General features: G+C 35.7%; 1 protein-coding gene across 4 annotated transcripts in view; it reads left to right on the top strand.

Annotated features, from left to right (window-relative positions):
* The first annotated feature begins 16,133 nt into the window (after positions 1 to 16,133).
* SLTM (SAFB like transcription modulator) overlaps positions 16,134 to 24,588 on the top strand; it is a 48,146-nt gene continuing 39,691 nt past the window's right edge. For all 4 annotated transcript variants that reach the window (XM_036903021.2, XM_036903019.2, XM_036903020.2 and 1 more), the window contains exons 1-2: positions 16,134 to 16,436; positions 17,399 to 17,486. In XM_036903021.2, the coding sequence (XP_036758916.2) occupies positions 16,275 to 16,436; positions 17,399 to 17,486 (250 nt within the window). In that variant the 5' untranslated portion in view covers positions 16,134 to 16,274. The remainder of the gene's footprint in view (positions 16,437 to 17,398; positions 17,487 to 24,588) is intronic.

Below are 24,588 nucleotides of genomic sequence, written 5' to 3'. Positions count from 1 at the left end.
AGTTCCCAACCTGCTGGGCAGAGTGCACCCGGACAATTTTGTCTACCTGTCCTTTCTCCTGAGCAGTAAGCTCTGTGCAATCCTTGCCCCTTTAGCAGCCCTTTAATGTCTCTCAGACTGCCTGCCTTTCTTTTGTCCCAGAGCAGCCAGATATGGATTCCTGCTTTTCACAAGTGGCTAGAATCTCAGTCTCTCCAGGAATTCTGCCTGTCTTAGCTTTTCAACCCCTTAATCACGAGAGTACTATGGAAGCACCATGAAACGTAGGTTTGTGCTCCCAGAGCAGATATCCGGAGTTAGGTATTCAGTGGTCCCAGGCCTCCACTCCCTCCCCGCTACATTTCTTTTCTTCCCACCAGTGAGCTGTGCTGGGGGAAGGGTTTGGATCCCGCTGGGCCACGGCTTTGGTACGTTACCCTGTTCTGTGAGGTCTGCTCTTTTCTCCAGGTGTATGCAGTCTGGCACAGTCCTCTTTCCTGTTGCTCTTTCAGGATTAGTTTAGTAATTATATTTTCATATTACATGCAGTTTTAGGAGGAAGCCTCTGTCTCACCTGTCACGCCACCATCTTTAATCCAATTTGTTCTGCCCAATAATTCTTTTTATTTCTGTGTTCTCAGTTGTGACTCCTACTTCTTTATTTCTGATTTTGTTTATATGTGTACTCTCTCTTTTTTTCTTGATAAGTCTGGCTAGGGGTTTATCTATTTTATTTATTTATTCAAAGAACCAGCTCTTAGTTTCATTAATTTTTCTTCTTTTATTTTTTTCTGTATTATTTATTTGTACTCTGATCTTTATTGTGTCCCTCCTTCTACTAACTTTTGGGTTCATTTGCTCTTTTCTAGATTCTTCAATTGTGAGTTTAGAGTGTTTATTTGTGATCGTTCTTGTTTCTTGAGGTAGGCCTGTATTGTTATGTACTTCCCTCTTAGAAAAGCCGTTGTGACATCCCACAAATATTGCATTGTTGTATTTCTGTTTTCATTTATCTTCTCTTTTAATTTGGTCATTGACCCATTTATTACTTAGCAGAGTGTTGTTTAACATCCACGTGATTTTTTGTTTCCTTTGTGTAATTTATTTCTAGTTTCATATCATTGTGATATGAGAAGCTGCTCGATACAGTTTCATATTTTTTAATGTATTAAGGCTCTTTTTGTGGTGTAGTGTGTGATCTATTCTGGAGAATGTTCCATGTACTCTAGAGACTAATGTGTATCTTGCTGCTTTTGAGTGGAGTGTTCTATAGATGTCTGTTTAAGTCAATCTGGCCTCATCTATTGTTCAGTACCTCTGTTCCCTTATTTATTTTCTGTCTGGTTGATCTGTCTATTGATGTGAGTGTTATGTCCTGCAGGCACTCCTTGGAAGCAGCAAGGCACATAACACCCAGCTTGGCTACTGTGTGAAGGAAGGAGCTCTGGGAGCTAGGTTCTGCATGTGGCCCTCAAGTTGGGCCAAAACAGGGCCATGAAAGCTGGGAGTCTCCCCATGCCTTCCAGGTAGCAAGGTCAGACACTGCTGGGTTGAGTGGGCTGGCACATTAATGGTGCACAGGGAGGCAATGTGGGGCTTAGCCACCAGCGAGGGGGATGGAACATCTGGGGCTCTGTATAGAGTGCTGGACAAGCTGGGCCGAAGGACAGTTGAGGAGTTATTGTTCATATTCCCTTTCTCCTGCAGAGATTCCCCTGTTCAGCCCTCACCCTTCTGGCTCCCCTCCCACTGCTAGCAGGTCTTTCAAACTGCTGCCTCTGTGTTGGGTCTGCACAAGACCAATGAAGTGTGCTTGTCCTCCACAGGTGGCTGGAGTCTCAGGCTCTCAGAGTATTTCAATTGTCCCTGGTGTCCAGTCCCGCTAATCTCCAGAACTCAGTGCAATGTGGACTCATGTCCCTGGACTAGATCTCCAGGGTCAGATGTGCAGAGTTCCTGGGCATCTACCCCTCCCCACTTCATTCCTCTTCCTTCCAACTGTGGGCTTGGATGGAGCAAGGGCTGGGGTCCCACTTGGTAACTGCTTTGCCACTTTACCCTTTTCTGTGTGGTCTTCTTTTCTTCCCGAAGTATAGATGGTGTATTCTGCAGTCTTCAGTTCATTTTCAGGATTAGCTGTATTTGCTGTAGTTGCTTTCTTTGTGTGTGTGGAAAGAGGTTTCCATCTTGCCTTCCTATTCTGCCATCTTGGGCAAGCAAATCCAATACCTTTTTAAAGCTACTTAGAAGTTATAGCAACTTCTTTTGTAGATTCTCTTATTTTTACAGATAAGACAATAACTCTTTTCCAATCTATATGCCTTTTATTTCTTTTTCTTGCCATATTTCATTAATGCAAACCTAAGAGCAGTAGAAGTGGTGAGAGCACATATCCCTGCATTGTTTCAGATCTTAAGAGGAAAACATTTGGTCTTTAAATGTGAGTATGATGTTGCTATTTAGGTTTTTCATAGATGCCCTTTGTCAAATTGAGCAACTTCTCTTCTACTACTAGTTTATTGAAAATTATCATGATTGGTTGTTGAATTTTGTTAAAATAATTTTTCTGTATCTATTAAGATGATCATGTGGATTTCTTTTTTAGCCTTTGATATGTTAAGTTCTATTGACATTTTATGAATGTTGAGTCAACCTTGTATTGTGATAAACTCCGGCTCAAAACAGAATTTTACTTGAAAATTTTTTTGTTTTGTTCCATAGGTTTTATATATATATATATATATATATATATTACATATATATGGCCCCATAAAATGATTTGGGAAGTATTACTTTCTCTTCTGTTTTTGCTAAAGTGAGTGTAGAATTAGTATCATTTTTTTTTTTTTTTGCTTAAATGTTAAGCAGAGTTCCTCATTGAAGCTCTCTAAATACAGAATTTTTCTTGTAGGAAGTTTTTAAATACAAAAGCAATTTATCCAATAGATATGTAGCTCTTCTGGTAGTTTATTTCTACTCGAGTAAGCTTTGGTAAATTTTTTTCAAGGAATTTGTCCCTTTCATCTAAGTTATCAAAAATATTGGCATAAGGTTTTTCCAGGTGAAAAGAAAAATTTTGATTTTCCAAGAGACAAGTTAACAGTATAGTGATGTGTCTTTTCTTTCTTTTTTTTTTTTTTTTTTTGCTTAACATTTCAGGTTGGCATGAAGCTAAAAGTTTATTAATGTGCTGCGTTGTCAATATATTTTCGCACTGCTGATTGGAGTATAAAATCACCTCTATGAAGATCAATTTGAAAATATATAACAAAATTACAATGCACAGACCCTTTAGCCCAGGAATTCTAGTCTTAGGTAATAATATATTCTTTACATAATAACATATATACCAAGATATTTATTGCAACATTATTTATAATAGCAAATTGATGGAGCTAACCTAAAAATTCATCAGTGGTATGGCTATATAGCAGTATACTCTGCATATATTAATAAGAATGATGGGTTAATACATATACTGCTATAGAAGGGTCTACAAGGTTGTATTTCAAAAATCAAATAGAGCTGGACACCAAAAGCCTGTGTAAATGGTGTCCTATCATTTGCAAGGGCAAAATAATATGTACAATAGTGCATATAAACAGACATCTAGAGGAATACATGAAACTTTTAACAGTGGTTGCTTCACTGAGGTATAAATTTGTCTGAGTTCATTTGGCCACCTATAACAAAAACACCATAGACTGAGAGGCTTTTAAACAATAGACATTTATTTCTTATAGTTCTGGAGGCTCACAAGTCCAAGACATCTGAGGCATCAGCAGATTCAATATCTAGTGAGAGCAGAAGGGACAAAGGGAGCCCTCTAGAGCACTTTGTAAAAGCATTGATCTGCCCTCCTGACCCAATCACCCCTCAAAGTCCCCATCTCCAAATGTCATCACATCAAGGATTAGGTTTTGACAAATGAATTTGGGAGGGGGAGGGACACAAGTGGTCAAACTGTAACAAATTTTCACACCATTTAAAATGTATGATTTAATGATTTTTAGTAAATTTACAAAGTTGTGCAACTACCCTTACAATCCAGTTTTAGAACATTTCTATCACACCAGAATGATCCCTCAAACCCATTTGCAGTCAGTCCTTATTCACAATGCCAGCCCTAGGCTCAAACCTATAGACACATAAAAAGTATAGTAGTGGTAGGGGACAGTGAGGAGCCTGTCAAAAGGTCTTTTCCTCCAATATGGCATTTTGAGCACAAGGCCACTCGAATACTCTTGGCCAGTGGCAATCATGACAAGGACTAAAGATTCTCCTTTGATGCAGACACAGTTGTTACAGAGATTTAAGACCTCTTAGTAATCAAATGAATAAATTGTTTGCTTCCTATTTTAAATAGGACATTATTTTCTAAACTAAAATATTGGACTTGTCAGACAATGGAATCTCAGTTTGTATTAGTTTTTCAGTGATCCCTACTGAGGAAATATAACCATCCATGAAATGTGAGTAAATGGAAAGTAAGCAAATGACAACTAATATACTTTATGTTTCTGTAAATTTGCCTTCCCTGGACATTTCAGATAAATGGAATTATACAATATGTATTATATATCTGGCTTCTTTGAAGTTCATCCATTTCATAGCTTTTATTGGTTGTTGGTTCCTTTATATTGATACAGAGTTCCATTTTGTAAATATATATACTGCATTGTGTTTATCCCTCCACTAGCTGATAGAAATTTGGATTGCTTCCACATTTTGGCTATTATAAATAATGCTGCTATGAATATTCATGTACAAGTCTTTGTACAGAACTTGTTTACATTTTCTTGGATAGTTATCTATGAGTGGAATTGCTGAGTTTTATGGTAAAGTTATGTTTGATTTTTTTTTAACTGCCAGTTTTCCAAAGCAGCCACACTATTTACATACTCATCAGCAATGTTTGGGATTCCATTTCCCTACATCTTTTCCAACACTTGTTATTGTCTGTCTTTTTTATTATAGTCGTACTAGTGGGTATGAAGTAGTATGCTATTGTAGTTTTAATTTGCATTTCCCTAATGACTAACAATGTTGAGCATCTTTCCATATACTTATTCTAGTCATTCATATATCTTCTTTTGTAAAATATCTCTTCATATCTTTGCCCATTTAAAATTTGGTTGTTTTGGATGTTCCTTTAAACTTCAGTTACTACTTCTCTGTTTCTGGAGTTTCTAATTGACACATTTTATATCCATCTACTCTTGCTTTATTTCTGTTTTATAATTTCTTGTTTTTATAAATGTTACCTCTTTGATCTCTTTGAGGATCTTCAACATGATCATATTTTCTTCCCTAAGTTTTTTTATGGAAATTTCAAACATAGACAAAAGTTGAAAAAAAGAGTATAGTGAACACTCATGAATTAATCACACAACTTAATATGTCTTCCATCTCTTTCAAGGTTGTGCTCTAAAAAATCTTGTCCAAGGCTGTTAAAGCTGTATCTTTTGAAATCCTTCCCACATGTACCAAGTTTTCCCATGTGGATGATAGTGTTGGAATAGTAGTGCCTGTTTATATCACATAACAGCTAATGTCTTTAGGACTAGTAGTAGAATGTTCTAAAATCCATGGTCCTTCTCTTACTTAGCCTTTGGATTTCAGATAAACTATCCATACCAGCAGGACAGGAGGGGATAAGAACTTTGTTTACTGTCACACATTGCCCCTTTAATGATAACATTTCTTTCTGGTCTCACTATAATGAAAATTTCAGCTATTCTGAGACATCTTATATTATTGACACTTGTGAATCTTGAACCTGATTGCATTTCCCTATTGCATTTGTCTCTGGTGAAAGGAATCTAAAGCTAAATTTGTGGCTAACATCTAGAAAACTGCACAGGATTCAGTGGTATGTATTTCTGTGGCATAATTACTACTGGCTGAATTTTGCTAGCCTCATTTATTTTTCACTGTCTTTCTAAAATCTTAATCCATTTAGTTTTTACCTATTATTACATATGTTCATGTAAGCTATCAACTATTAGACAATAGGTTTGGAAATGTTTGCACACATAAATAAATATAATAAAATACATTTCATTTAAAGTGGCACTTGTAGCAAGGAATTAATGAGTATTTCACATTTTGAAACACAGTCATAGTTTCAGGTTTTTAGATTGCATTCCTAAACTAATTTTCTCATTAAAACTTAGGTTTTTGTTGCACAAACCAAAAATGAAGCAGTAGAAATGATTCTTCCTCCAATAACAAAAATATTTTTAATGTGAAACTTCTTATTTCTGTGTACTCCTGGCTTTAACACTTAATATTGACCATAGGCAAGTAATTTAAACTTTCCCACCTATAATTCTCTCACTTGTACTGTGATAAAAGCCTACTGCACTTAATGATCAATTCAAAGAGAGAGTACTTCCGAGATGAAAAAGAATGCAGTTGATCATTACTACAAACTAACTTGCTATGGGATATTGGACAAGTCACTTGTTCTTTCTAAGATTTATGTTCCTCAGGTGGAAAAGAGAATGACTAAACTTGATGATCCTTAAGACCCTTTATAACTCTTAATTGAGTTATTCAATAATCCATACAAAGATGAATAAAACAAAGGACTTATCCTTTAAAAGGTCTCAGGAGGTTAAGAGACAGAAAGATAAATGGATAAATTAAATTAAAGGTAAATGGATTAATAAATGCTCTAATAATGCTAAAATCCATACGGAACCATAACACACCCCAAATAATCAAAGCAATCCTGAGAAAGAAGAACAAAGCTGGGGGGATTACACTCCCTGACTTCAAGCTATACTACAAAGCTAATTAAAACAGTATCAAATCAGTAATCAAAACACTATGGTGCTGGCACAAGGACAGACCCATAGATCAATGGAACAGAATAGAGAGCCCAGATATAAACCCACACATATATGGTCAATTAATATATAATAAAGAAGCCATGAATATACAATGGGGAAAAGATAGTCTCTTCAATAACTGGTGTTGGGAAAACTCAACAGCTACATGCAAGCAAATGAATTGGATTTACTGTTTAACTCCATACACAAAAGTAAACTCAAAATGGATTAAAAAACTAAATGTAAAACATGAAACCATAAATCTCTTAGAAGTAAACATACGCAAAAATCTCTTGAACATAATCATGAGCAATTTTATACTGGAGACATCTCTTTGGGCAAGGGAAACAAAATAAAAAATGAATAGGTGGGACTACATCAAACTAAAATGCTTCTGTAAGCAAAGGATAAAAGCACCAGCAGAACAAAAAAGCAGCCTACAGTATGGGAAAATATATTCATAAATGATTTATCCCATAAGGGGTTAACATCCAAAATATGTAAAGAGCTCATATGCTTCAACACCAAAAAACAAAAACAAAAACAAGTAACCTGATTAAAAAATGGGTGGAGGACCTGAACAGACCTTTCTCCAAAGAAGAAATATAGGTGGCCAACATGGAAAGATGCTCCACATTGTTAATCATCAGGGAAATGCAAATCAAAACCACAATGAGCTATCACCTCACAGCAGTCAGAAAGGCCACTATCCAAAAGACAAGAAATAAGAAGTGTTGGCGAGAAGGTGGAGAAAAGGGAGCCCTCCTACACTGTTGCTGGGAATGTCAATTGGTGCAGCCACTGTGGAAAGCAGTATGGAGGTTCCTCAAAAAAACTAAAAATAGAAATACCACTTGATCCAGCAATTTCAGGAATTTCAATCCCTGATTTGAAAAGATATATGCACTCCTACATTTATTGCTGTATTATTTACAGTAGCCAAGATATGGACGCAACTTAAGTGTCCATCAATAGATGAATGAGTAAGAAAAGGTGGTATATATACATAATGGAATATTATTCAGCCATAAAAAGAAAAGAAAACCTGACATTTGCAACAACATGGATAGATCTAGAAGGTATTATGCTAAGTGAAGTAAGTCAGGCATAGAAAGACAAATACTGTATGATTTCACTTATTTGTGGAATATAAATACAAAGCAAAACAGAATGAACAAAACAGCAGTAGACTCTAAGACACTGAGAAGGACTGGTGGCTACCATGGAGGAGGAGTTGGGGTGTGTTGGTGGGGAGGGTGATGGGGATAATCGGGCACAGAAATTCTCAATCATAATGTAGGTTGGTCATGAGGACAGTAGTACAGCATAGAGAATACAGTCAATGATTCTCTAACATCTTCCTGTGTTGACAGAGAGCAGCTTACTACTGGGGGTGAGGATTTAATAATATGGGAATCTGTTGAATCACTGTGTTATATACTTGAAACTAAAATAAGACTGCATATCAATTAGAAAAAGAATGATTACTTCTAGAAAGTCCTTTTGGTTTTTCATTACTTTTTCTGTATACTTGCAAGTTAAAATTTGCAACCATAAGTGAAATTAGGATCATTTTCAAAACATAAAATCTACTGAAAATCCTAAAAAAAGAAAAAAATGTATCAGCACACAAGTTCAATAAACCATAAGCAATTGTTTCTTATATACTAGTAACAATTACTGAAAATGAAATAAGAAAACTATATAATTTACAATCACATAAAAAAACCATGAAATACTTGTGGCTAAACATAACAAAATATATATAAGATTTGTATGTTGAAAGCTACAATCCATTGTTGGGAGAAAGATCAAACTAAAGGGAGCAATATATCATGTACATGGTTGGGAAAATTCAGTATTGGTAAGATAATCAGTTCTCCCTGAATTTTGATCTATAGATGCAACTCAATTCCAACTAAAATCCCAGAAGACTTTTTGTAGAAAATGTAAAACTGATTCTTAAATTTATATGGAAATGTAAAGGACCTTGAAAAGCAAAACAGGAGAACAAATTGGGGACTTGCGCTATCCAATTTCAAGACTCTTTTAAGGCTGCCACAATCAAAACAGTATGACAATCCTGTAAGGATAGACACACCTCAATGGAACACAATAGAGAGCCCAGAAATAGATAAACAAATATGTGTTCAATTGACCTCCAACAACGTTGCCAAGATAATTCAAAGGGAAAGAAAAGTTTTTTCAACGAAGAGTGATAAAAGACAATTATACTTCCACATACAATGAAATTAGCTTTGTTTCCTCATACTATAAACAAAAATTAACTCAAAATGTATCAGAGGATTAAGAGTTAAAACTATAATACTTTTAGAAGAAACATCAGAGAAAATGTGACCTTAGGTTAGGCAAATATCTCTTAGATAAGATACAAAATGCATGAATTATGGAGAAAGGATAGATGGGACTTCCTCAAAGCTTAAAAATCCTGCCCTTTCAAAATAGTCCTAATGAAATAATGGTACAAGCTAGACATCAAAAGAAAATATTTGAATGTCACATATCTAAAAAAAAGGACTCACAGCATACTATTGTTAAAAATCCTTAAAACCCAATAATATAAGACAAATCATCCAACTTTTAAAATGAGCAAAAGATTTGAACAGACATTTCACCACATATACAGATGGCAAATAAACTCACGAAAACACATCCAAAATTATTAGTCACTAGAGAAATGGAAATTAAAGTAGCAAGAGTATAACACTACATACATATCTACTGAAATAGTTGAAATAAAAAAGACTGACCATTGAAGTGCTAATAAGGATTATGAGCAACTGATAACCCTCAGGAATGGCTAGTGGAATGCAAAAGGGCATTTTCGCAAAAACAGTTCTACATTTTCTCCTCAAGTTAAATATACAATTACCATAGTACCAACTGCTATGTATCTACCCAAGAAAAATGAAAACATGTATCTATGCAAATGCCTGTATGTTAATGTTTATAGAAGCTTTATTCATAATGTTTGAAACTCAAATGCCCATCAAGTGGTTAATGGATAAACAAATTGTGGTACAACCATATAATGGAATACTGCTCAGCCATTGAACATTAGGAAGTAATCATATATAGAAGAACATGGATGGATCTCAACAGCATTAAGCTACGTACAAGAAGCCAAAAACAGAAGACTTCATACTCCATGATTCCATTTATATAACTAGAAAAGGCACAACTACAGTGACATAAATCAGATCAGTTGTTGCCAGAAACTGATAATTTACGAATGCTCTCTTTCATGACTTGCATGATTCTATCTCTTACGTTTAAAAATCGCATCCATACGAAATGTATCCTGGTGTTAGAAATGGAGTCCCTTTAGTTATTATAAATTCCTATTAAAACAGCTAAAATAAAAAAAGTGACAACAGCAAACACTGATAAGAATGTGGGAAAGCTAGGCGTCTTGTTAAGTCGCTAGCAGGAATGTAAAATGGTACAGCTACACTGGAAAAGTTTGGACTTTGGAAAAGTTTATTCAAAATGAAACACACATACCATCTGACTTTTTCTTTTTTCTTTTAGAAGCTCTTTTATATTAATTTTAAACATAGTACTCATATCCTGGGCATTTGGCCCAGAGAAATGACTGAAGTTCATGCAAAAAAACTATACACAAATGTAAACAGCAGCTTAGTTATAACAGCCAAAGACTGGAAACAACCAAAATGTCCTTTAATAAGTGAATGATTACAAAATGTGCCACATTCATACTATGGAATACTTCTCAGCAATAAAAAGGAACAAATTATTGATATGTGCAACAGCTTGGATCTCAAGGGACTTACGATGAGTGGAAAAAAAGGCAATTTCAATGGGGTTTCAATCATATTGTATGATTCCATTTATGTAACATTCTTCAGATAAAAAATTATATAGATGGAGAACAGAGAGCAGTTGCCGGGGGTTAGAGTTGGTGGGGTAAGGGAGAGAAGTGGGTGTAGGTGTAAACTGTAGCACAAGGGTGGTATTCGTGGTGATGGAATAATTCTGTATCTTGATTGCAGTGGTAGTTACATGAACCTGTGCATGAAATAAAGTAGCATAGAACCATACACACATCTTGTTCCAATTACAGTTTCCTGATTTTGATATTATAGTATAGTCATGTTAAGATGTACCTCTTTGGAGAAATTGAATAAAGGGTACATGGAAACTCTCTGTACTATTTTTGCAACTTTCTGTGAATTTATAAATACCTCAAAAAAAATTTTAAGCAATCTCAACTTTTGACTTGAGGTGCTACTTAAATTTGATATACTAAGTTTCCTTATGGAGTTAGGTTTATTTCTGAATTTTCTGCTCTTTTGGTCTGTTTACCTATTCACGAGTTAATACCAGTTGTTTTCAGTTTAAGTATTTAATGTTTTAACGTCTGGTCATCTTTTTCAGGTTTTCCAGGTTGTTCTTGCTTGTTTCTTTTCAAAATAAACAATACAACCAATTTGTCATTCTCCAGAAAAAAAAGATTTGATGCTACAGGACATGATACAGTGTAAAATGACATCTTTATGATGGTGAGCCTTTGAATTTAAAAAAAATGGTACATTTTCTATTTATTTAAGTCCAGTTTTGAGTCTTTCAAAAGCGGTTTATCATTTTTCTTATATGTGTATTGGATATTTCTTGTTTAGTTTAAGCTTAAGAATTTTTTTTTGTTTTAATTTTTTTAGAGCAAATAAGTTCTATTATATCTTCTAACTGGCTTCTGTTTGCACATATGAAGATGCTGTTTTGTATATTAGTTTTATAACATGGCTTTAATGGATACCAAAAGGAAATAGGAAGTAACAAAGGTTGAACACTCTTTACATGTTAGATAATTTTACATAAACTATTTAATTCTCAAATTAATAGAGTTAGAAATGGAGTCCCTTTAGCGGCAGTATTTGTAGGTAGATACTTGGATGTTGCTCATGTAAGTGTGTATTAATGATACCAAAAAAAAAATAGAGACCACTGTTGGTTATTTGTGTTACAAATATCTCCTACTCCATGGCTTGTCTTCTACTCTCTTAATGGTATCTTCTGATGAGCAGAAGTTCTTGCTTTTAATGTAGCCAACTATATCAATCTTGTCCTTTGTGGTTAGTGTGTTTTGTGTCTTTATAAATAGACTTTTCTAATCCAAGGTCATATTTTCCTAATATTAACTTTGAGGAGAGGGCTAGCTTCAGATCACAAGCCTGAGCAGGGACATCAGCCTTTGGCTCTTGGACTGGGATTTTTATCATTGGCTCCTCTGGTTCTCAGACCTTCGTACTTGGATTGGAATTACACCACTGGCTTTCCTAGGTGTAACGCTAGGAAATCTTTTTGATCCACAGATTCAAGAAGTGCAACAAAGTCCAAGTAAGATACATTTTTGAAAAATCATACAGCAAGATACTTCTCCAGATTGTAGATGGCAGATATTAGGGACTGCTCAGCCTCTATACTTGTGTAAGCCAAGTCCTTATAATAAGCTTCTGTGTGTGTGTGTGTCTGTGTATACACACATATGTGTGTGTGTGTGTGTATATGTATATATATATATATATATATATATATATATATATATATATAAAACCTATTGGTTCTGTTTCTCTAGAGAGCCCCAAGTAATACGTTGAAACCTAAATATACTTACATTAAGTATTAACTGATAAAATATTCAAGTAAAAGAGATGATTGTCAGTCTGGATTTTTTTTAAAAACCCAACTGTATGGTAGTTAGAAAAGCATATTTAAAAAACATACAAAAAGTTTGAAGACAAAAGTTAGAAAAAGACATACTTTGTAAACACTAGTCAAGAGAAAGCTGATATAGCATTTAAATTAAAAAGGAAAAAAACACTCAAGATAAAAGGTTCATTTTCTTTATAGAGATTATGTAACAATTTTATATTTGTATGTACCTAATAACAAAGCCTTTAAAAACACATAAAGTGACATTTGACAGTTCCATAAAGAAATCAAATACATATTTTGGTAGGAAATTTTTAATACACCTCTCACAGTACTAATAACAAGCAGACAGAAAATCAGTAAGGAAATAGAAGATTTGAACTTTATATATTGTTAAGCATTTTTGTTATACTCAGAGGGGCGTTTATCTGATTTACCTGCTGTTATTACCAGAAGCTATACACATGCCATTAGGAGAAAGACACAATAATGCAACTGTTGCCAACAGTAAATATCTGAAGATATTTCAAGATAGGAAAAGTTTTAAAGCCTTTTTAAAAGTAGGAGTAAGGACAGGAAGATGATAAGCAGAGATTAAGGTCTCTCTCTCAACATAAACGGAGTGAATAATATAAATTGGGGCTTAGCTTTAGGAGGAAGGAAGAAAACTTTCTTTGGGAGTGCAAATAAACTGATGGAAAAGAAGATGTTATAGTTTTAAAAGTGCAACGAATTTGGAATCATCCTGGATCTTCCATTTACTAATTCTATGCTCTTGGAATAGTTGCCATTTCTCTTCCATAAAATAAGGATCATTCTCTCTATCCCTACAAGGGTTAAAATTTCCTAGTATAGGTTTTCAGAGCACCGTGTCTTTCCTTCATTGTCCTAGCTATAGTTGCAATTTTATATGTTTTTAACATTGATTAATGTCTTAGCCTGCCATCAGAGTGTGAGCTTTATGATGGGCAGGCCAGTCTTCAGGCAATCAGTATTTATTATCTGTCTATACTGTGTTAGGAAACCACGCGATGGTGAATAAAACAGAATAGGTAATTATCTTTCTAGAGTCTGGCATGCCTGACAGATAGTAACTATTCAATAGTTATTTAATGATGAGCTTATATAAAAACAAAATTACATAATGAGTATAGAAGTGCTCAGTAAATGGCAAAACACTTTATACATAAAATATAGGTTATCATTTTTTGAGCAGTGTTCTTGATGTAGAAATAAGTGAATCATGTTCCTTCACCTAAATATATTTCATATAAAAATGAAAATAAGAAAATAATCTTACACTAAAGAAACATTCATTTAAAGGTGATTTAGATAAGCAAGTAAAAAATACCAAGAATCATAGGTTAAATGACAAAATTAAATGTCCTGTATCTTTAACTGAAAACCTTTTTCATTTTACTTTTTCTCTATTATAAAATAAATTAGACTGATGTATGGGTTTCTCCCAATTTATTTTGCATAACTTCAAACTTATAAAGAAGTTTAAACAGTACATAACCTTATGCCCTTCATCTAGATTTCCTAATTGTTAACATTTTGCAACATTTGTTTCCCCAATTATTAACATTTTGCTACATTGACTTTATTGATTGGTAATATATTGGCACATTTATGTTCTCTCTTTCAACCATATGAAAGTAAATTGCAGATATAATGATATTTTAATTCTAAGAACCTCAGCAAGTAATCTCCTAAGAACGAGGACATTCTATATTACCATGACTTAACATTCCATATATTTAACATCTGTACAATAACACAATCTAACACACACTCATATCTTCTCATTGTCTCAAATTTCTCAGTCGACCATTTAGCAGCTTTTTTTTGTGCTTTGATCCAGGATCCAAACAACCACACATGAAATTTAGTTATCATGTATCTTTAGTTATCTTTATTCTAGAACTGCTCTACAACTTTTACTTTTATGTTTTTATGTTTTTGAAGAATCGCTTGTAGTTATTTTGTAGAATGTCCTACAATTGGACTTGTTTTATTGTTTTCTCACAGGCTAAACATTCTTGGCATTTTGGCAGGTGATGAGGTGTCCTTCTCAAGGGCATCGGATCAGAAGGTACAATTTCCATATTAAGATAAATTTATTACTAGATTTTTTTTAAGACAAAGAAAAAGTTACTTACTTCAAATATAACACAACCTTTCATTTGGAATAACCCGTCTTTACAAGTGTCCACAGAAAGTGGGAGCACAGCGTCTGAGTGGGCAAGACACTGGAACCACATCTAATGATTAGTGCTAATTTGGCCAATAATTAGTCGTGGGTCCTTACGTAAATTTCTTACAATCTTCAGTTATTAAGAGAGAAAGAGAGAACTGCATCAGATGATTTTTAAAGGTCTTTCGCATTCCAAAGTTCTATGACTGTGAATCAAGCTGTAGTAGAGCTGGACTTGGAATCAGGCAGGAGACCTATATTTGAGCACCAGTGTGCCCACATACCATCTATGGACAAGCCGTTTCATCTCTTAAAGCCTCAAAGAGGTTTACCTCACAGAGTTCTGAAGGATAAGGGGATTATTGCATGTCAAAATGCATTATAAATCATAAAGAACTATTCAAATGAATGTCAAGTATTTCATAATGTCCAGTTTTTCTTTCTCCTCTTTCTCTAAATTAGTCAATCAGAAGAAGCACCCGACAGTGAGACAGACCTCATCGATTTAAATTTTAAAACCAGAAAAGGCCAGTATAGCTAATGGTGAGTCATAAACAGTTTGTTCTTAATATTTTTTTTTCCATAAATACTTACGCTGTGATGATTAATACTGGCTAAAGTTATAAATAGGTACTCACTTGTACAGGCCAGTCCTGTAAGATGGTCATTGTTCTTGGGATCCCAAATTTTGAGGGACTGGGATGGGCAAAACTGAACACAGCATTTGAGAATGGTAACAAGTACTTACAATTTCATTCAGTGAACAGTTTCAAGTTGAGCCATCAGGTCCACCGGAGAGGATGGTAAACTGAGGCCAGTGCAGAAGGGAAGCTGTCATGTTTTTCCATTGAGCGGGGCAGCTTCAGAATAAACACTCCTCGAGCTGAAGTCGTATTTTGTTCTGAGACAGCTAGTGGGACAAGTCACACAGGCCAGCCTTTTACATTCTTATAATTCTTCTAGAACTTTGTACTCTTCTATATTCTTATAACCTCCCTAGGGTTTCTTTCTGGGCTTTTGAATGAAACTCGGGGAACCTAGTTCATTAGTGCACATTGATCACATTTTTTCGACTATTCATTAGAACTGATAAAGTATTTTCCTGGAAGAGGATCAGGGCGCGCACACGCCCCTTGGTTTGTGTTGAGTAACGCGCGAACTATTTATGCCATGTAGTGCCTGCCTAGAACACTGTTGCTAAAGACTCGAGACGTTGCCAGAAAATGGCTAACTAAGCCGCCGGAAAACGGCGGCGCGGCGAATGTTGGTGCGGTTGGACCGGCCAGACTTAACAGCCCACGCCAGGGATCGCACCGCCCAAGTAGCCAGGGTAGCTCGGCGGAGCGCACCCGGTGCCGTCCCTCGCGCCAGTGCGCACGCGCGGCCGTCATCCGGGTGCTGGCTGCGGCTGCAGGTTGCGCTGGGGTGTCGGACAGGGGGCGGGGCCAGCGGCTCATTGTGCGCAAGGCTGCACGGCGCCGGCGGCTCTGAGGCCTGGGTCGAAGTTGGCGCTGCTGCCGCCGCCCTGCAGCCCACTCGCTGCCTCGGCAGCGCGCTGCTCTTCTAAAATGGCTGCCGCTACCGGTGCTGTGGCAGTCTCGGCCGCCTCTGGTCAGGCGGAAGGTAAAAAGATCACGGATCTGCGGGTCATCGATCTCAAGTCAGAGCTGAAGCGGCGGAACTTAGACATCACCGGAGTGAAGACTGTGCTGATCTCCCGACTCAAGCAGGTGAGGCCCGGCGAGGTCCGGGAAAGGGAGCTTAGGCCGCGCCTCGGAGCCCCTTCTTCCGCGGCAGCCTCGGCCGCCGAAGCCGCCGGGGCCCACGGGGCGGTGCGGGGCGGAGGCCTCGGGCGGCGCCCGCTCGCACAGGGAGGGCGAGGACCCTGCCGCGGTCCCTCTACCCGCGCGCGCCGGGTGGGGCCTGCGAGAGGCCCGAGAGCAGCTCGGGACCGGCCGGCGCAGCCGTGCGCGCCGCTGCCTCTCGCGGGACGTCCCCGGCAGGCTGCGACGGCTGCGCCTGGCCGGCGCGGCCTCCCAACGGCGACCGTGGAGACGCGGGAGACGCTCGGTCCCCTGCCTTTACCGATGGTGAGCGCGTGCGTTTCTTGGCCTCGGAGGGACTGTTTACTTCGGTGACTTCTGCGAAGTTACCGTTTAATTGTGCCCAACCGTTTCCCCCTATCTTGGGGGTGGGGGGAATTGGTAGTGGGAGTTGATGGGTGGGCAAGAGAGAGGGTTTTGCGCTGGATTTTCAGTTTTTGCAGCAGCGTAGTAATCTGCTTTTTCATCCCTGATAATCTTTCTGGTTTATTTGAGTGAGCGTTGGAATTATAGTAGAGGAGAAATAAGTTTGCATTATAGAAATTAGGAAAGCTCCTTTTAGTTACTTTCTTCTGTAGCTAGCAACTTTAATGCAGTCGAGAATGTGTAGACTTTTGCTCAGTGTAATATGCGATATTTAATTATATCGACTTGGTAGAATATAAAACTCCATGTGGTTTTGATACCTAATGATATTTCCCCCTGAAAGTTTCTCTCACTCGTAGTTTAATTGCTCTTTTTTGAAGTCGGTTTATGGAATGAATGGCAATTCCGATGTCTTGAGGCCCGAGGTTTGGTATTTTTTCAATTCGTTTTTATAAAAAGTTCAGATAGATTGTGTAGCATATTAACTTCTCTTTCTAATGTAGGCTATTGAAGAGGAAGGAGGCGATCCAGATAATATTGAATTAACTGTTTCAACTGATACTCCAAACAAGAAACCAACCAAAGGCAAAGGTTGTTATGAGTTATGAACATATTTTAAAATATATTTTGGTTATATAACTTGCCTCTGCTCTTGTGCCACTTGCCCTGTTTATATAGTGCTACTCTTTGCTATTTCCCTCTGGCACTCTGCCTTCTTGGGTCAAAGAAGATAAGTTAACTGTTGCCAGGCTCTGGGTGACTTGTAGCCCTTAAGATTTGGCTGAAGCTGACCTGAAAGTGAGACCAGTTCTTCATTGCTCCCGAAAAAACTACAAAGTCAAGTTTCATAATGTTTCTTCTTTCATGGTGTGAAGACCTGAAGAATAAAATAGTTTAATACGTGTCTACCTTGCACCACAATTGGCAGAGTATTTGATGGATATCCTACCAAATCCTTCACCTTGGCTCCTGCTGTTTTCTCTAGTATATTAAAATTCTATAACCTTTATGTTTAGTATTTTGTTTGATTTAGTTAACTTAATTTGCATTTATGCCATTATACATTCTAATTTTCAGTGAAATTCAAAAAGACCTCACCAGTCATACTAACAAGGTAGTGAAAATCCGTGATTAATTAGCTTTTAAACATTTTTTGAGTTACAGGGATATGTTAAAGATTTTTATTTTATGACTTTAAACTAGGCCAGAATATGTTTCCAGGATGTGGTGATTTAGTGAGTAAGTAAAAGTGGTTTAAAATTAACATTTTGACAATATATATGAGACTTAAGTATTTTTAAAAGGTTCTGGTAAGTGAAGTCTTTACTTAATTAAATACAAATTCCTCCCTCCAGTAAGGACGGTGGCAAGGGTAGATATGACGTGGGTGGGTATCTGGATCCTGGTACCTCGCCTACAAGTTCCATGCGGAATGCATCATGGACAGTTGGAGCATTTTTAAAATACAACTCTCTTTACTACTTTAAGTGATTCGAATGCTACTCTGTCTACCATAAACCAGAGAGACTGCAACTGGAGTAAAAGAATTGAATGGATTCACCTTGAAAAGCAGGGAATATTAAAGCTTGATTTCCAGCAGTCTGGGTGTTAGGACCAGAGTGATTTTGGTGCCTCTCACCCTTTGAGACTTAGTGGGTTTGCAGGAGTCTCCAGTGTGTGCCCAAGGAAATTGAAAAGGGCGCATTTCCTGGGTGGGATGGGAACAGCAGATATGGAAATGGAGTTTAGAAGAGTAGCAAAGTTATCTTAAAGGCCTGTTGTTTTTAATGCAACTCTGATTCAGTGTGTCACTTTGAGACATTTCCCTGTGTTTAGAGAAGCTTGTGTTGAGAAGCCTCTGCTGACCAACCAGAGGCTATCTCAAAATGAGGAAGCGTAAAAAATTTGGCAATAAGTACATCAGGAATTAACTATGTTTCTTACAGAATTTTGATTCGTGTCATTTATTTAGCATGTTGTGATAGTTTGGCAGAGGCTGTGTATTAATCATAGTCCCCAATTTTTTGAGCTGATTATTTTAGCATCTAAAGTAAACCCCATTTGATTGATTCATTTTCATCTACTTGTAATTTCTCTGTGTATCCCTTTCTTTTTCAGTTACTAGGAATTTCATTGATCTTACCCTTAGAAATGATTTCAGCAATATAGAATTTTAAGAACTTTTTCAGTGTGTGTATATATACATATATATATACACTCAGTATGTTAATTTTTTCTTTTATATGGATTATAAGGATACTTCAACTTAAATTCTCCATAACTGACATTAAGGTTTCTTGTAGTCTTTAGTTAGAAATCGTAACATTGAATCATCTGTTGTAGCAGGCTATCCCTGAGTACATTATGAGACTCATTCTAGGGCATGCATGATAAATAGCTCTTGTTTCTTTGAATTTCATTTATCATTGTTCTGAAAATGCTATGAATTACAAAGAACATAATGTAAATCCCAAACTAAGAAGCTAGTTTGAATTTATTTCCAATTAAGATGCTTATAAGTAAGATTATTTTAAGTTTAAGGATAATTTTTACAAATCAGTTTGAATAGGAAACTTTTTAAAAATACCAGCTAATAGATTTTTTTTAAACCAACGGTTCAATATTATTTACTGTGGTGTCAGTTTTTCAGTCTAGCTGCTAAATTTAGCTGCATTAAATTTTTTGCCAAATCTTACTTCAGTTTGCTGTGTCTACCTTGAAAACAACTTCTTCTTGGTCATACCACCTTTCCTTCAGTGAGTCTGTTTCCTTTTTTGTAAAATTGGAAATTTTACTAGAACATCTGTAAGCCTTTTTCAGTTCTGAAATTTAATAATTACATATAGCCAGGATCCAGAAGAAAAATGCTGTCTTCAACTAGAATAGATGTATAAAGAAGAGGAAAGCTCATAGATCCTTAATATAAATATTCTTTCAGACAGATACTAGAAAAAGACGAGCAAAGAAAGGGATAGTAAAGGCAGTCATGTATACATCATTAAGACACAACGTACAGTAGCTTGTCAGGAAAATAAATCCTATGGTAATCTTCAAGTAGAAAATAAAAGGGAAATGATGTTAAGAAAGCAAGAGAGAAGCTTCGTGAGTCTTGAAAAATTACTGAAGTGAAATATTAAGCTTATTTTCTTATAAATACAGGGTCACTATTAAATTTTTTTGTATGAAAATGGTCATGTTTAGGCAGCTTAAAGGAAAAGGGATCTGCATTTTTAAGAATATTATATTTTAAGAATGCAGTTACTATAAGTACAAACTTGTAATAAATGTTGATAATGTTATAATGGGTTCTAATGTTCATGATCAACATATTTATAAAACTTTGCATACAGTTAATATGGCAAAACAGTTTGTAGCTTAAATTGTTACTCCTTTTTGAGTCTTTTTATACTGTGCTATGGACTATTTAATAAGTAACCTAGAAGAAAGCTTCACTAGTGAGACTTACTATCATATTATTTGGGTGTGTGTTAAAGTGGTTAAACAGGTAGAGCTAACTTTTCATTAGCTTGTTTTAGAGATTATAGATTTAAAGTTTCTTTTGGTTCCCCTGACAGTGGAATATCATATTCTTTTGGATTTTCAATCTTAAAGTAACCTCAACTTCAGCAAAAGTTTTTTTTGTGGTTCATCAATTTAGTATTCAGAATTACATATAATACTGTGCTTACTGGTGTTGAAACTCATTTGTAGTACATGAAGCCTTAACAAAGTTTCAAACTGCTATTTAAAATTTGATTTTTCCCCCCTATAGAAACAAGTATAATTTGGGATTATAGGTTTATCCATACATCTAGTACCTACTTTTGTGTGGAAAATACTAGAGATAATATAATCAATTATATGTTTACTGTGTAAAGTTTTCTAAAATTTAAAGCAAGAATACAGTCATAAAACACATGAGATGCATTTAATATAATAAAGTATCAAAGTGTATTGTAACTCTAGTCTTTTTTTTTTTTCAAACTTGCAGTATATTTGGATGGGTTAAGGAAACCAATCAGAACTGTGGCAATGAGTAGGGCTTTGGGGACAGAATTACCATAGATGTTTTTGGGTACCCATTGGGCTAAAAGCTTTGTGAGGGTAAGGTATCTTTTATATACATCTTCTCTGTAATGCCTGACACAGTGCTTGGTGCATAATAGGTGCTCAGTAAATTCTTGCTAAATGTACAACTGCTTTTAAAAATATCTCTCTTGGTGCTTATTTGAATTACATGTTTCTTTGTAGGAAGCAGGTATATCAGAGATTAGTAGTCTTTACTGTTTTTACTAACAGTCTTTTTTTGAAAATTGCCTTTCTCAACAGCACTAGTGGCTTCTCCTTAGACACTGATACGTAAAGTGTGCGTAACTTTTACAACACATGAATCATTCCAACATCTTTTTATTCCTCACAAAGTTGTTGCTATGTTGCAAAGCCTCATAACTTCTGTTGGAGTATTGTCTAGTTGGAGTTTTGTATGTGATTTTCTTTTCACAAAATCAGACCCTTTTTACCCCAGCCATTAAAACCTGCATCTGCCTTATGCAGTTGTGTATGGTGAGTATTTATCATCAAAGCACTTTAGTGCTTTCTTCAGCTATTTTATTGAGTCAAGTGTGGTATGTGTCAATGTAGGTAAACTTTTCTGGCACTTTTAAGACAGTGCTTTTCCCAAGTCAGTCATCTTCTAGGCTTTCTGAATCAGGCGCAGAGCACTTCAGACTTTATCTCCTCAATCATGAACTCATATAATGTGTGATTGTCCGGGAATTAGAGGAAAAAGAAATGATTGTTAGTTGGTGGCATCAGAAATGACTTTAATGAAGAGGTCAAACAATGGTTTAGGTGTTAAGGGTGGAATTTACTGATTTCTTTAATCAGATATACTATAGTTCTCACATATTACAATGAAAGGGCCTTGATTTTGTGCAATTCGAGGAGTTAACCATTCACATCATAAACTGTACAGCCTGAGTTAGCATTACATGGCAGTCCCTTGTACCCAGGAATAGTAATTTGCATTATGGCTTTGCAGTATTGTTTTCTAGATTGTTAAAGTGAACTGTTTTCATTTTAACATTTGGATAATCCAAAAAAGTACAAAAAAAGTAAAAATCACCCATAATTCCACCATCCTGAATTTATCACAAGTGACACATTGTTGATCTAAGGTGTGTAATACATGTGCATGTATTCATAAGGATGTTAATGTTTAAGAATGTTTTTCCCCCATAGGTTCACATCATACATGTTCTGTTAAAGAATTTACATTTTCTCTAATCTTGGAAATCTAAAAACAAAGTTCCTTTTATATTCTTCTCATTCTGGCTTTTATGCTCCGTTATTTTGTGGTTCTCCACAAAAGATTTATTTGACTTTTTAAAAATACAGATTCCAGGTTCCTGTCATCTGGAAGTTTGGTTTTGGTTGCTCTGATGGGGGCCCCTGCTTCAGTATTTTCTAAAAGCTCCTCAGGTGATTCTCATGCAAGCTGCTCTAGACTGGAGCTTGCAAATTAGCATCGTTTTTGTTCCTCTCTTTCTGCCTGTCAGTTTGCAATTTGTTTTATATACTTTACAGTTTTCAAAAAACTTTTATATTGCTTTATTTGATTCTCACAATAACACTGTTAAGCAATAGTTTTTTTATTTGATACGATAGAAAAGTAACCTATAAAGAACTCAGTTACTTTTTCTTTCTTTTTTCACACAAATCTCATGTGTGCGTGAGTGTGTGTATGTTATCTTCAGATGACAGAGATTTTTAAAAATATTCCTTGGTGTTTTTCAGATTTATTATGATTGTGAATTTTTTTTTTTAGTAGCTTTTAAAAAACAGTAAGATGACCTACTGAGTGACTGTTAGAAAATGATTTAGAAAAATGATTTTCTTTTAGAAAAATGATTTCATTAGTAAAATACCAGTTTAATAAAAGAGAGGCTGAAACACATATGTAAACAATTAACACAAAGCACAGTCTGATTATTTTAAGATATTGGATGCAATTGGGGAGAGGTTGCTGGAAACATTAATGTTCAGTTTGGCTCATAATCTGATTCTTCTCCCCTCTTCGCCAACAGAAATGTTATGACTAAACATTTTCTGTTTCATAGCTTCTGTAAATATTTAAGGGGAAAGTTTCTCAAGTCACAAAGATTTTTTGGCAAAATTAGTATCTACTTATTAAGTGGATTTTGTTTTTGTTTTTATTTGGGGAGGTATTTCTGAACTTGAAAAGGAAAAGTGCAAGCCCTTATAAAGACCAGTTTGCCTCTGGAGGAGAAAAACAATGAATGATCCAGGATCCTTTGTTAATAATTCTGAAATACGAACATTCTGAAAACTGAAAGCTTTTTCTTAGGTGGCAGAAGTGAAGTTATTTGTGGTCTTGATTTATACCATTTGACATGAATATGCATATATTTCATTGCAAAAATATTTCAGTGATTGAAGCCACTCAGAGGTCTAAACTAATAAATGGTATATATGCCATATACTTTCCTTAAATCTGAAAAATCTGAATTATCCTTAATTCTGAAAATTAAGTATTTGTGGAACTATACTATACAAATATTTGTTGCATAAATAAGGAAGTGTTTTTAGTGTCATCTTTCTTTGGTACATACGTTTTTAACATTGCCATTTTTCTCTAGACCCAAAATCATGCAAAGAGCTTCACAATGTATTTTATGTAATTCAAAAACAGCCATATGTTACTACTATAATCATTAAAGATGTGAGAAGTTATTTTTGCTTCCATTTTTTTATTTTGTTAATTCAGATTATCTTTACTGCTCATTTTATTTTCTAGTTTTGCTTCTCCAAGCATTAAGGTCAGGATTCAGTCTGTATTAGACTTTCAGTTGGCTCCTTCATCCTGGTCATGCTACTTTCCTTTGGGACCAGTTCACATTTCTGTGGCACATGCCAGATTCCTTGAAGGACAAAAGATTAGTTGATTAATTGCTGTAGGAATTTTGCTAGCACAGGCTTAAATGGGAGATGGGAATATAAATAGTTACTGATGTACAAAAATGTGCTGAAGGTGGTGTTGCATGTTGGAATTTAAAGGGGATTTTGTTTTTCTAAGTTACTTCTCATTTGTGACATCATAAAAGTTAGGAACCCATAGATGTTCGTTGTAGCATCATTAAAGTTGGGAGTGTACAGTCTTTACTGACAGGATGGGATTGCACAAGATGCTAGTTTGACTGGCTTGTCATCTCCTAGTCTTTGTCTCAGTGAGGGCTAAGTGGAAACCTAAACGTTGTTTACTGCTAGCATCCAACCAGGACTTACTTTATTATCAGTTAGGCAATACATAAGGCTTGATGATCTGCTCACTGTTTAGCATCATAGTAGGTTCTGGGCTAGATGATGAACATCAAAGCTTTTTAAGATGTGAGTTCTATTTGGTATGGGGGAGGAGTGATTCTTTTTTCATAAAGGAAGAAATTACAATATAGTTTCTATTTCAGTGTGTAAAACAAGCCCAAAGTTAAAGATTATGGAAACAATCAAAAGCTGGTATGTAAAGTTTCAGTTTTCTTAAAACTGTATACCTATCAGGTCATTCCTACAGTTTCATCATTGTATGTTTGAAAATCTTGTCCTCATGATTTTTGCTTATAAACCGATGACACGTTAAATGTCTAGTACTTCAGTGTGATACAGCTATTAAAAACAG

The sequence above is a fragment of the Manis pentadactyla genome, chromosome 11 (assembly GCF_030020395.1).
Source record: "Manis pentadactyla isolate mManPen7 chromosome 11, mManPen7.hap1, whole genome shotgun sequence".
Lineage (NCBI taxonomy): Eukaryota > Metazoa > Chordata > Mammalia > Pholidota > Manidae > Manis > Manis pentadactyla.
Note: the sequence above shows the minus strand (reverse complement) of the source record. Positions and strands in the feature narration are given on the sequence as shown.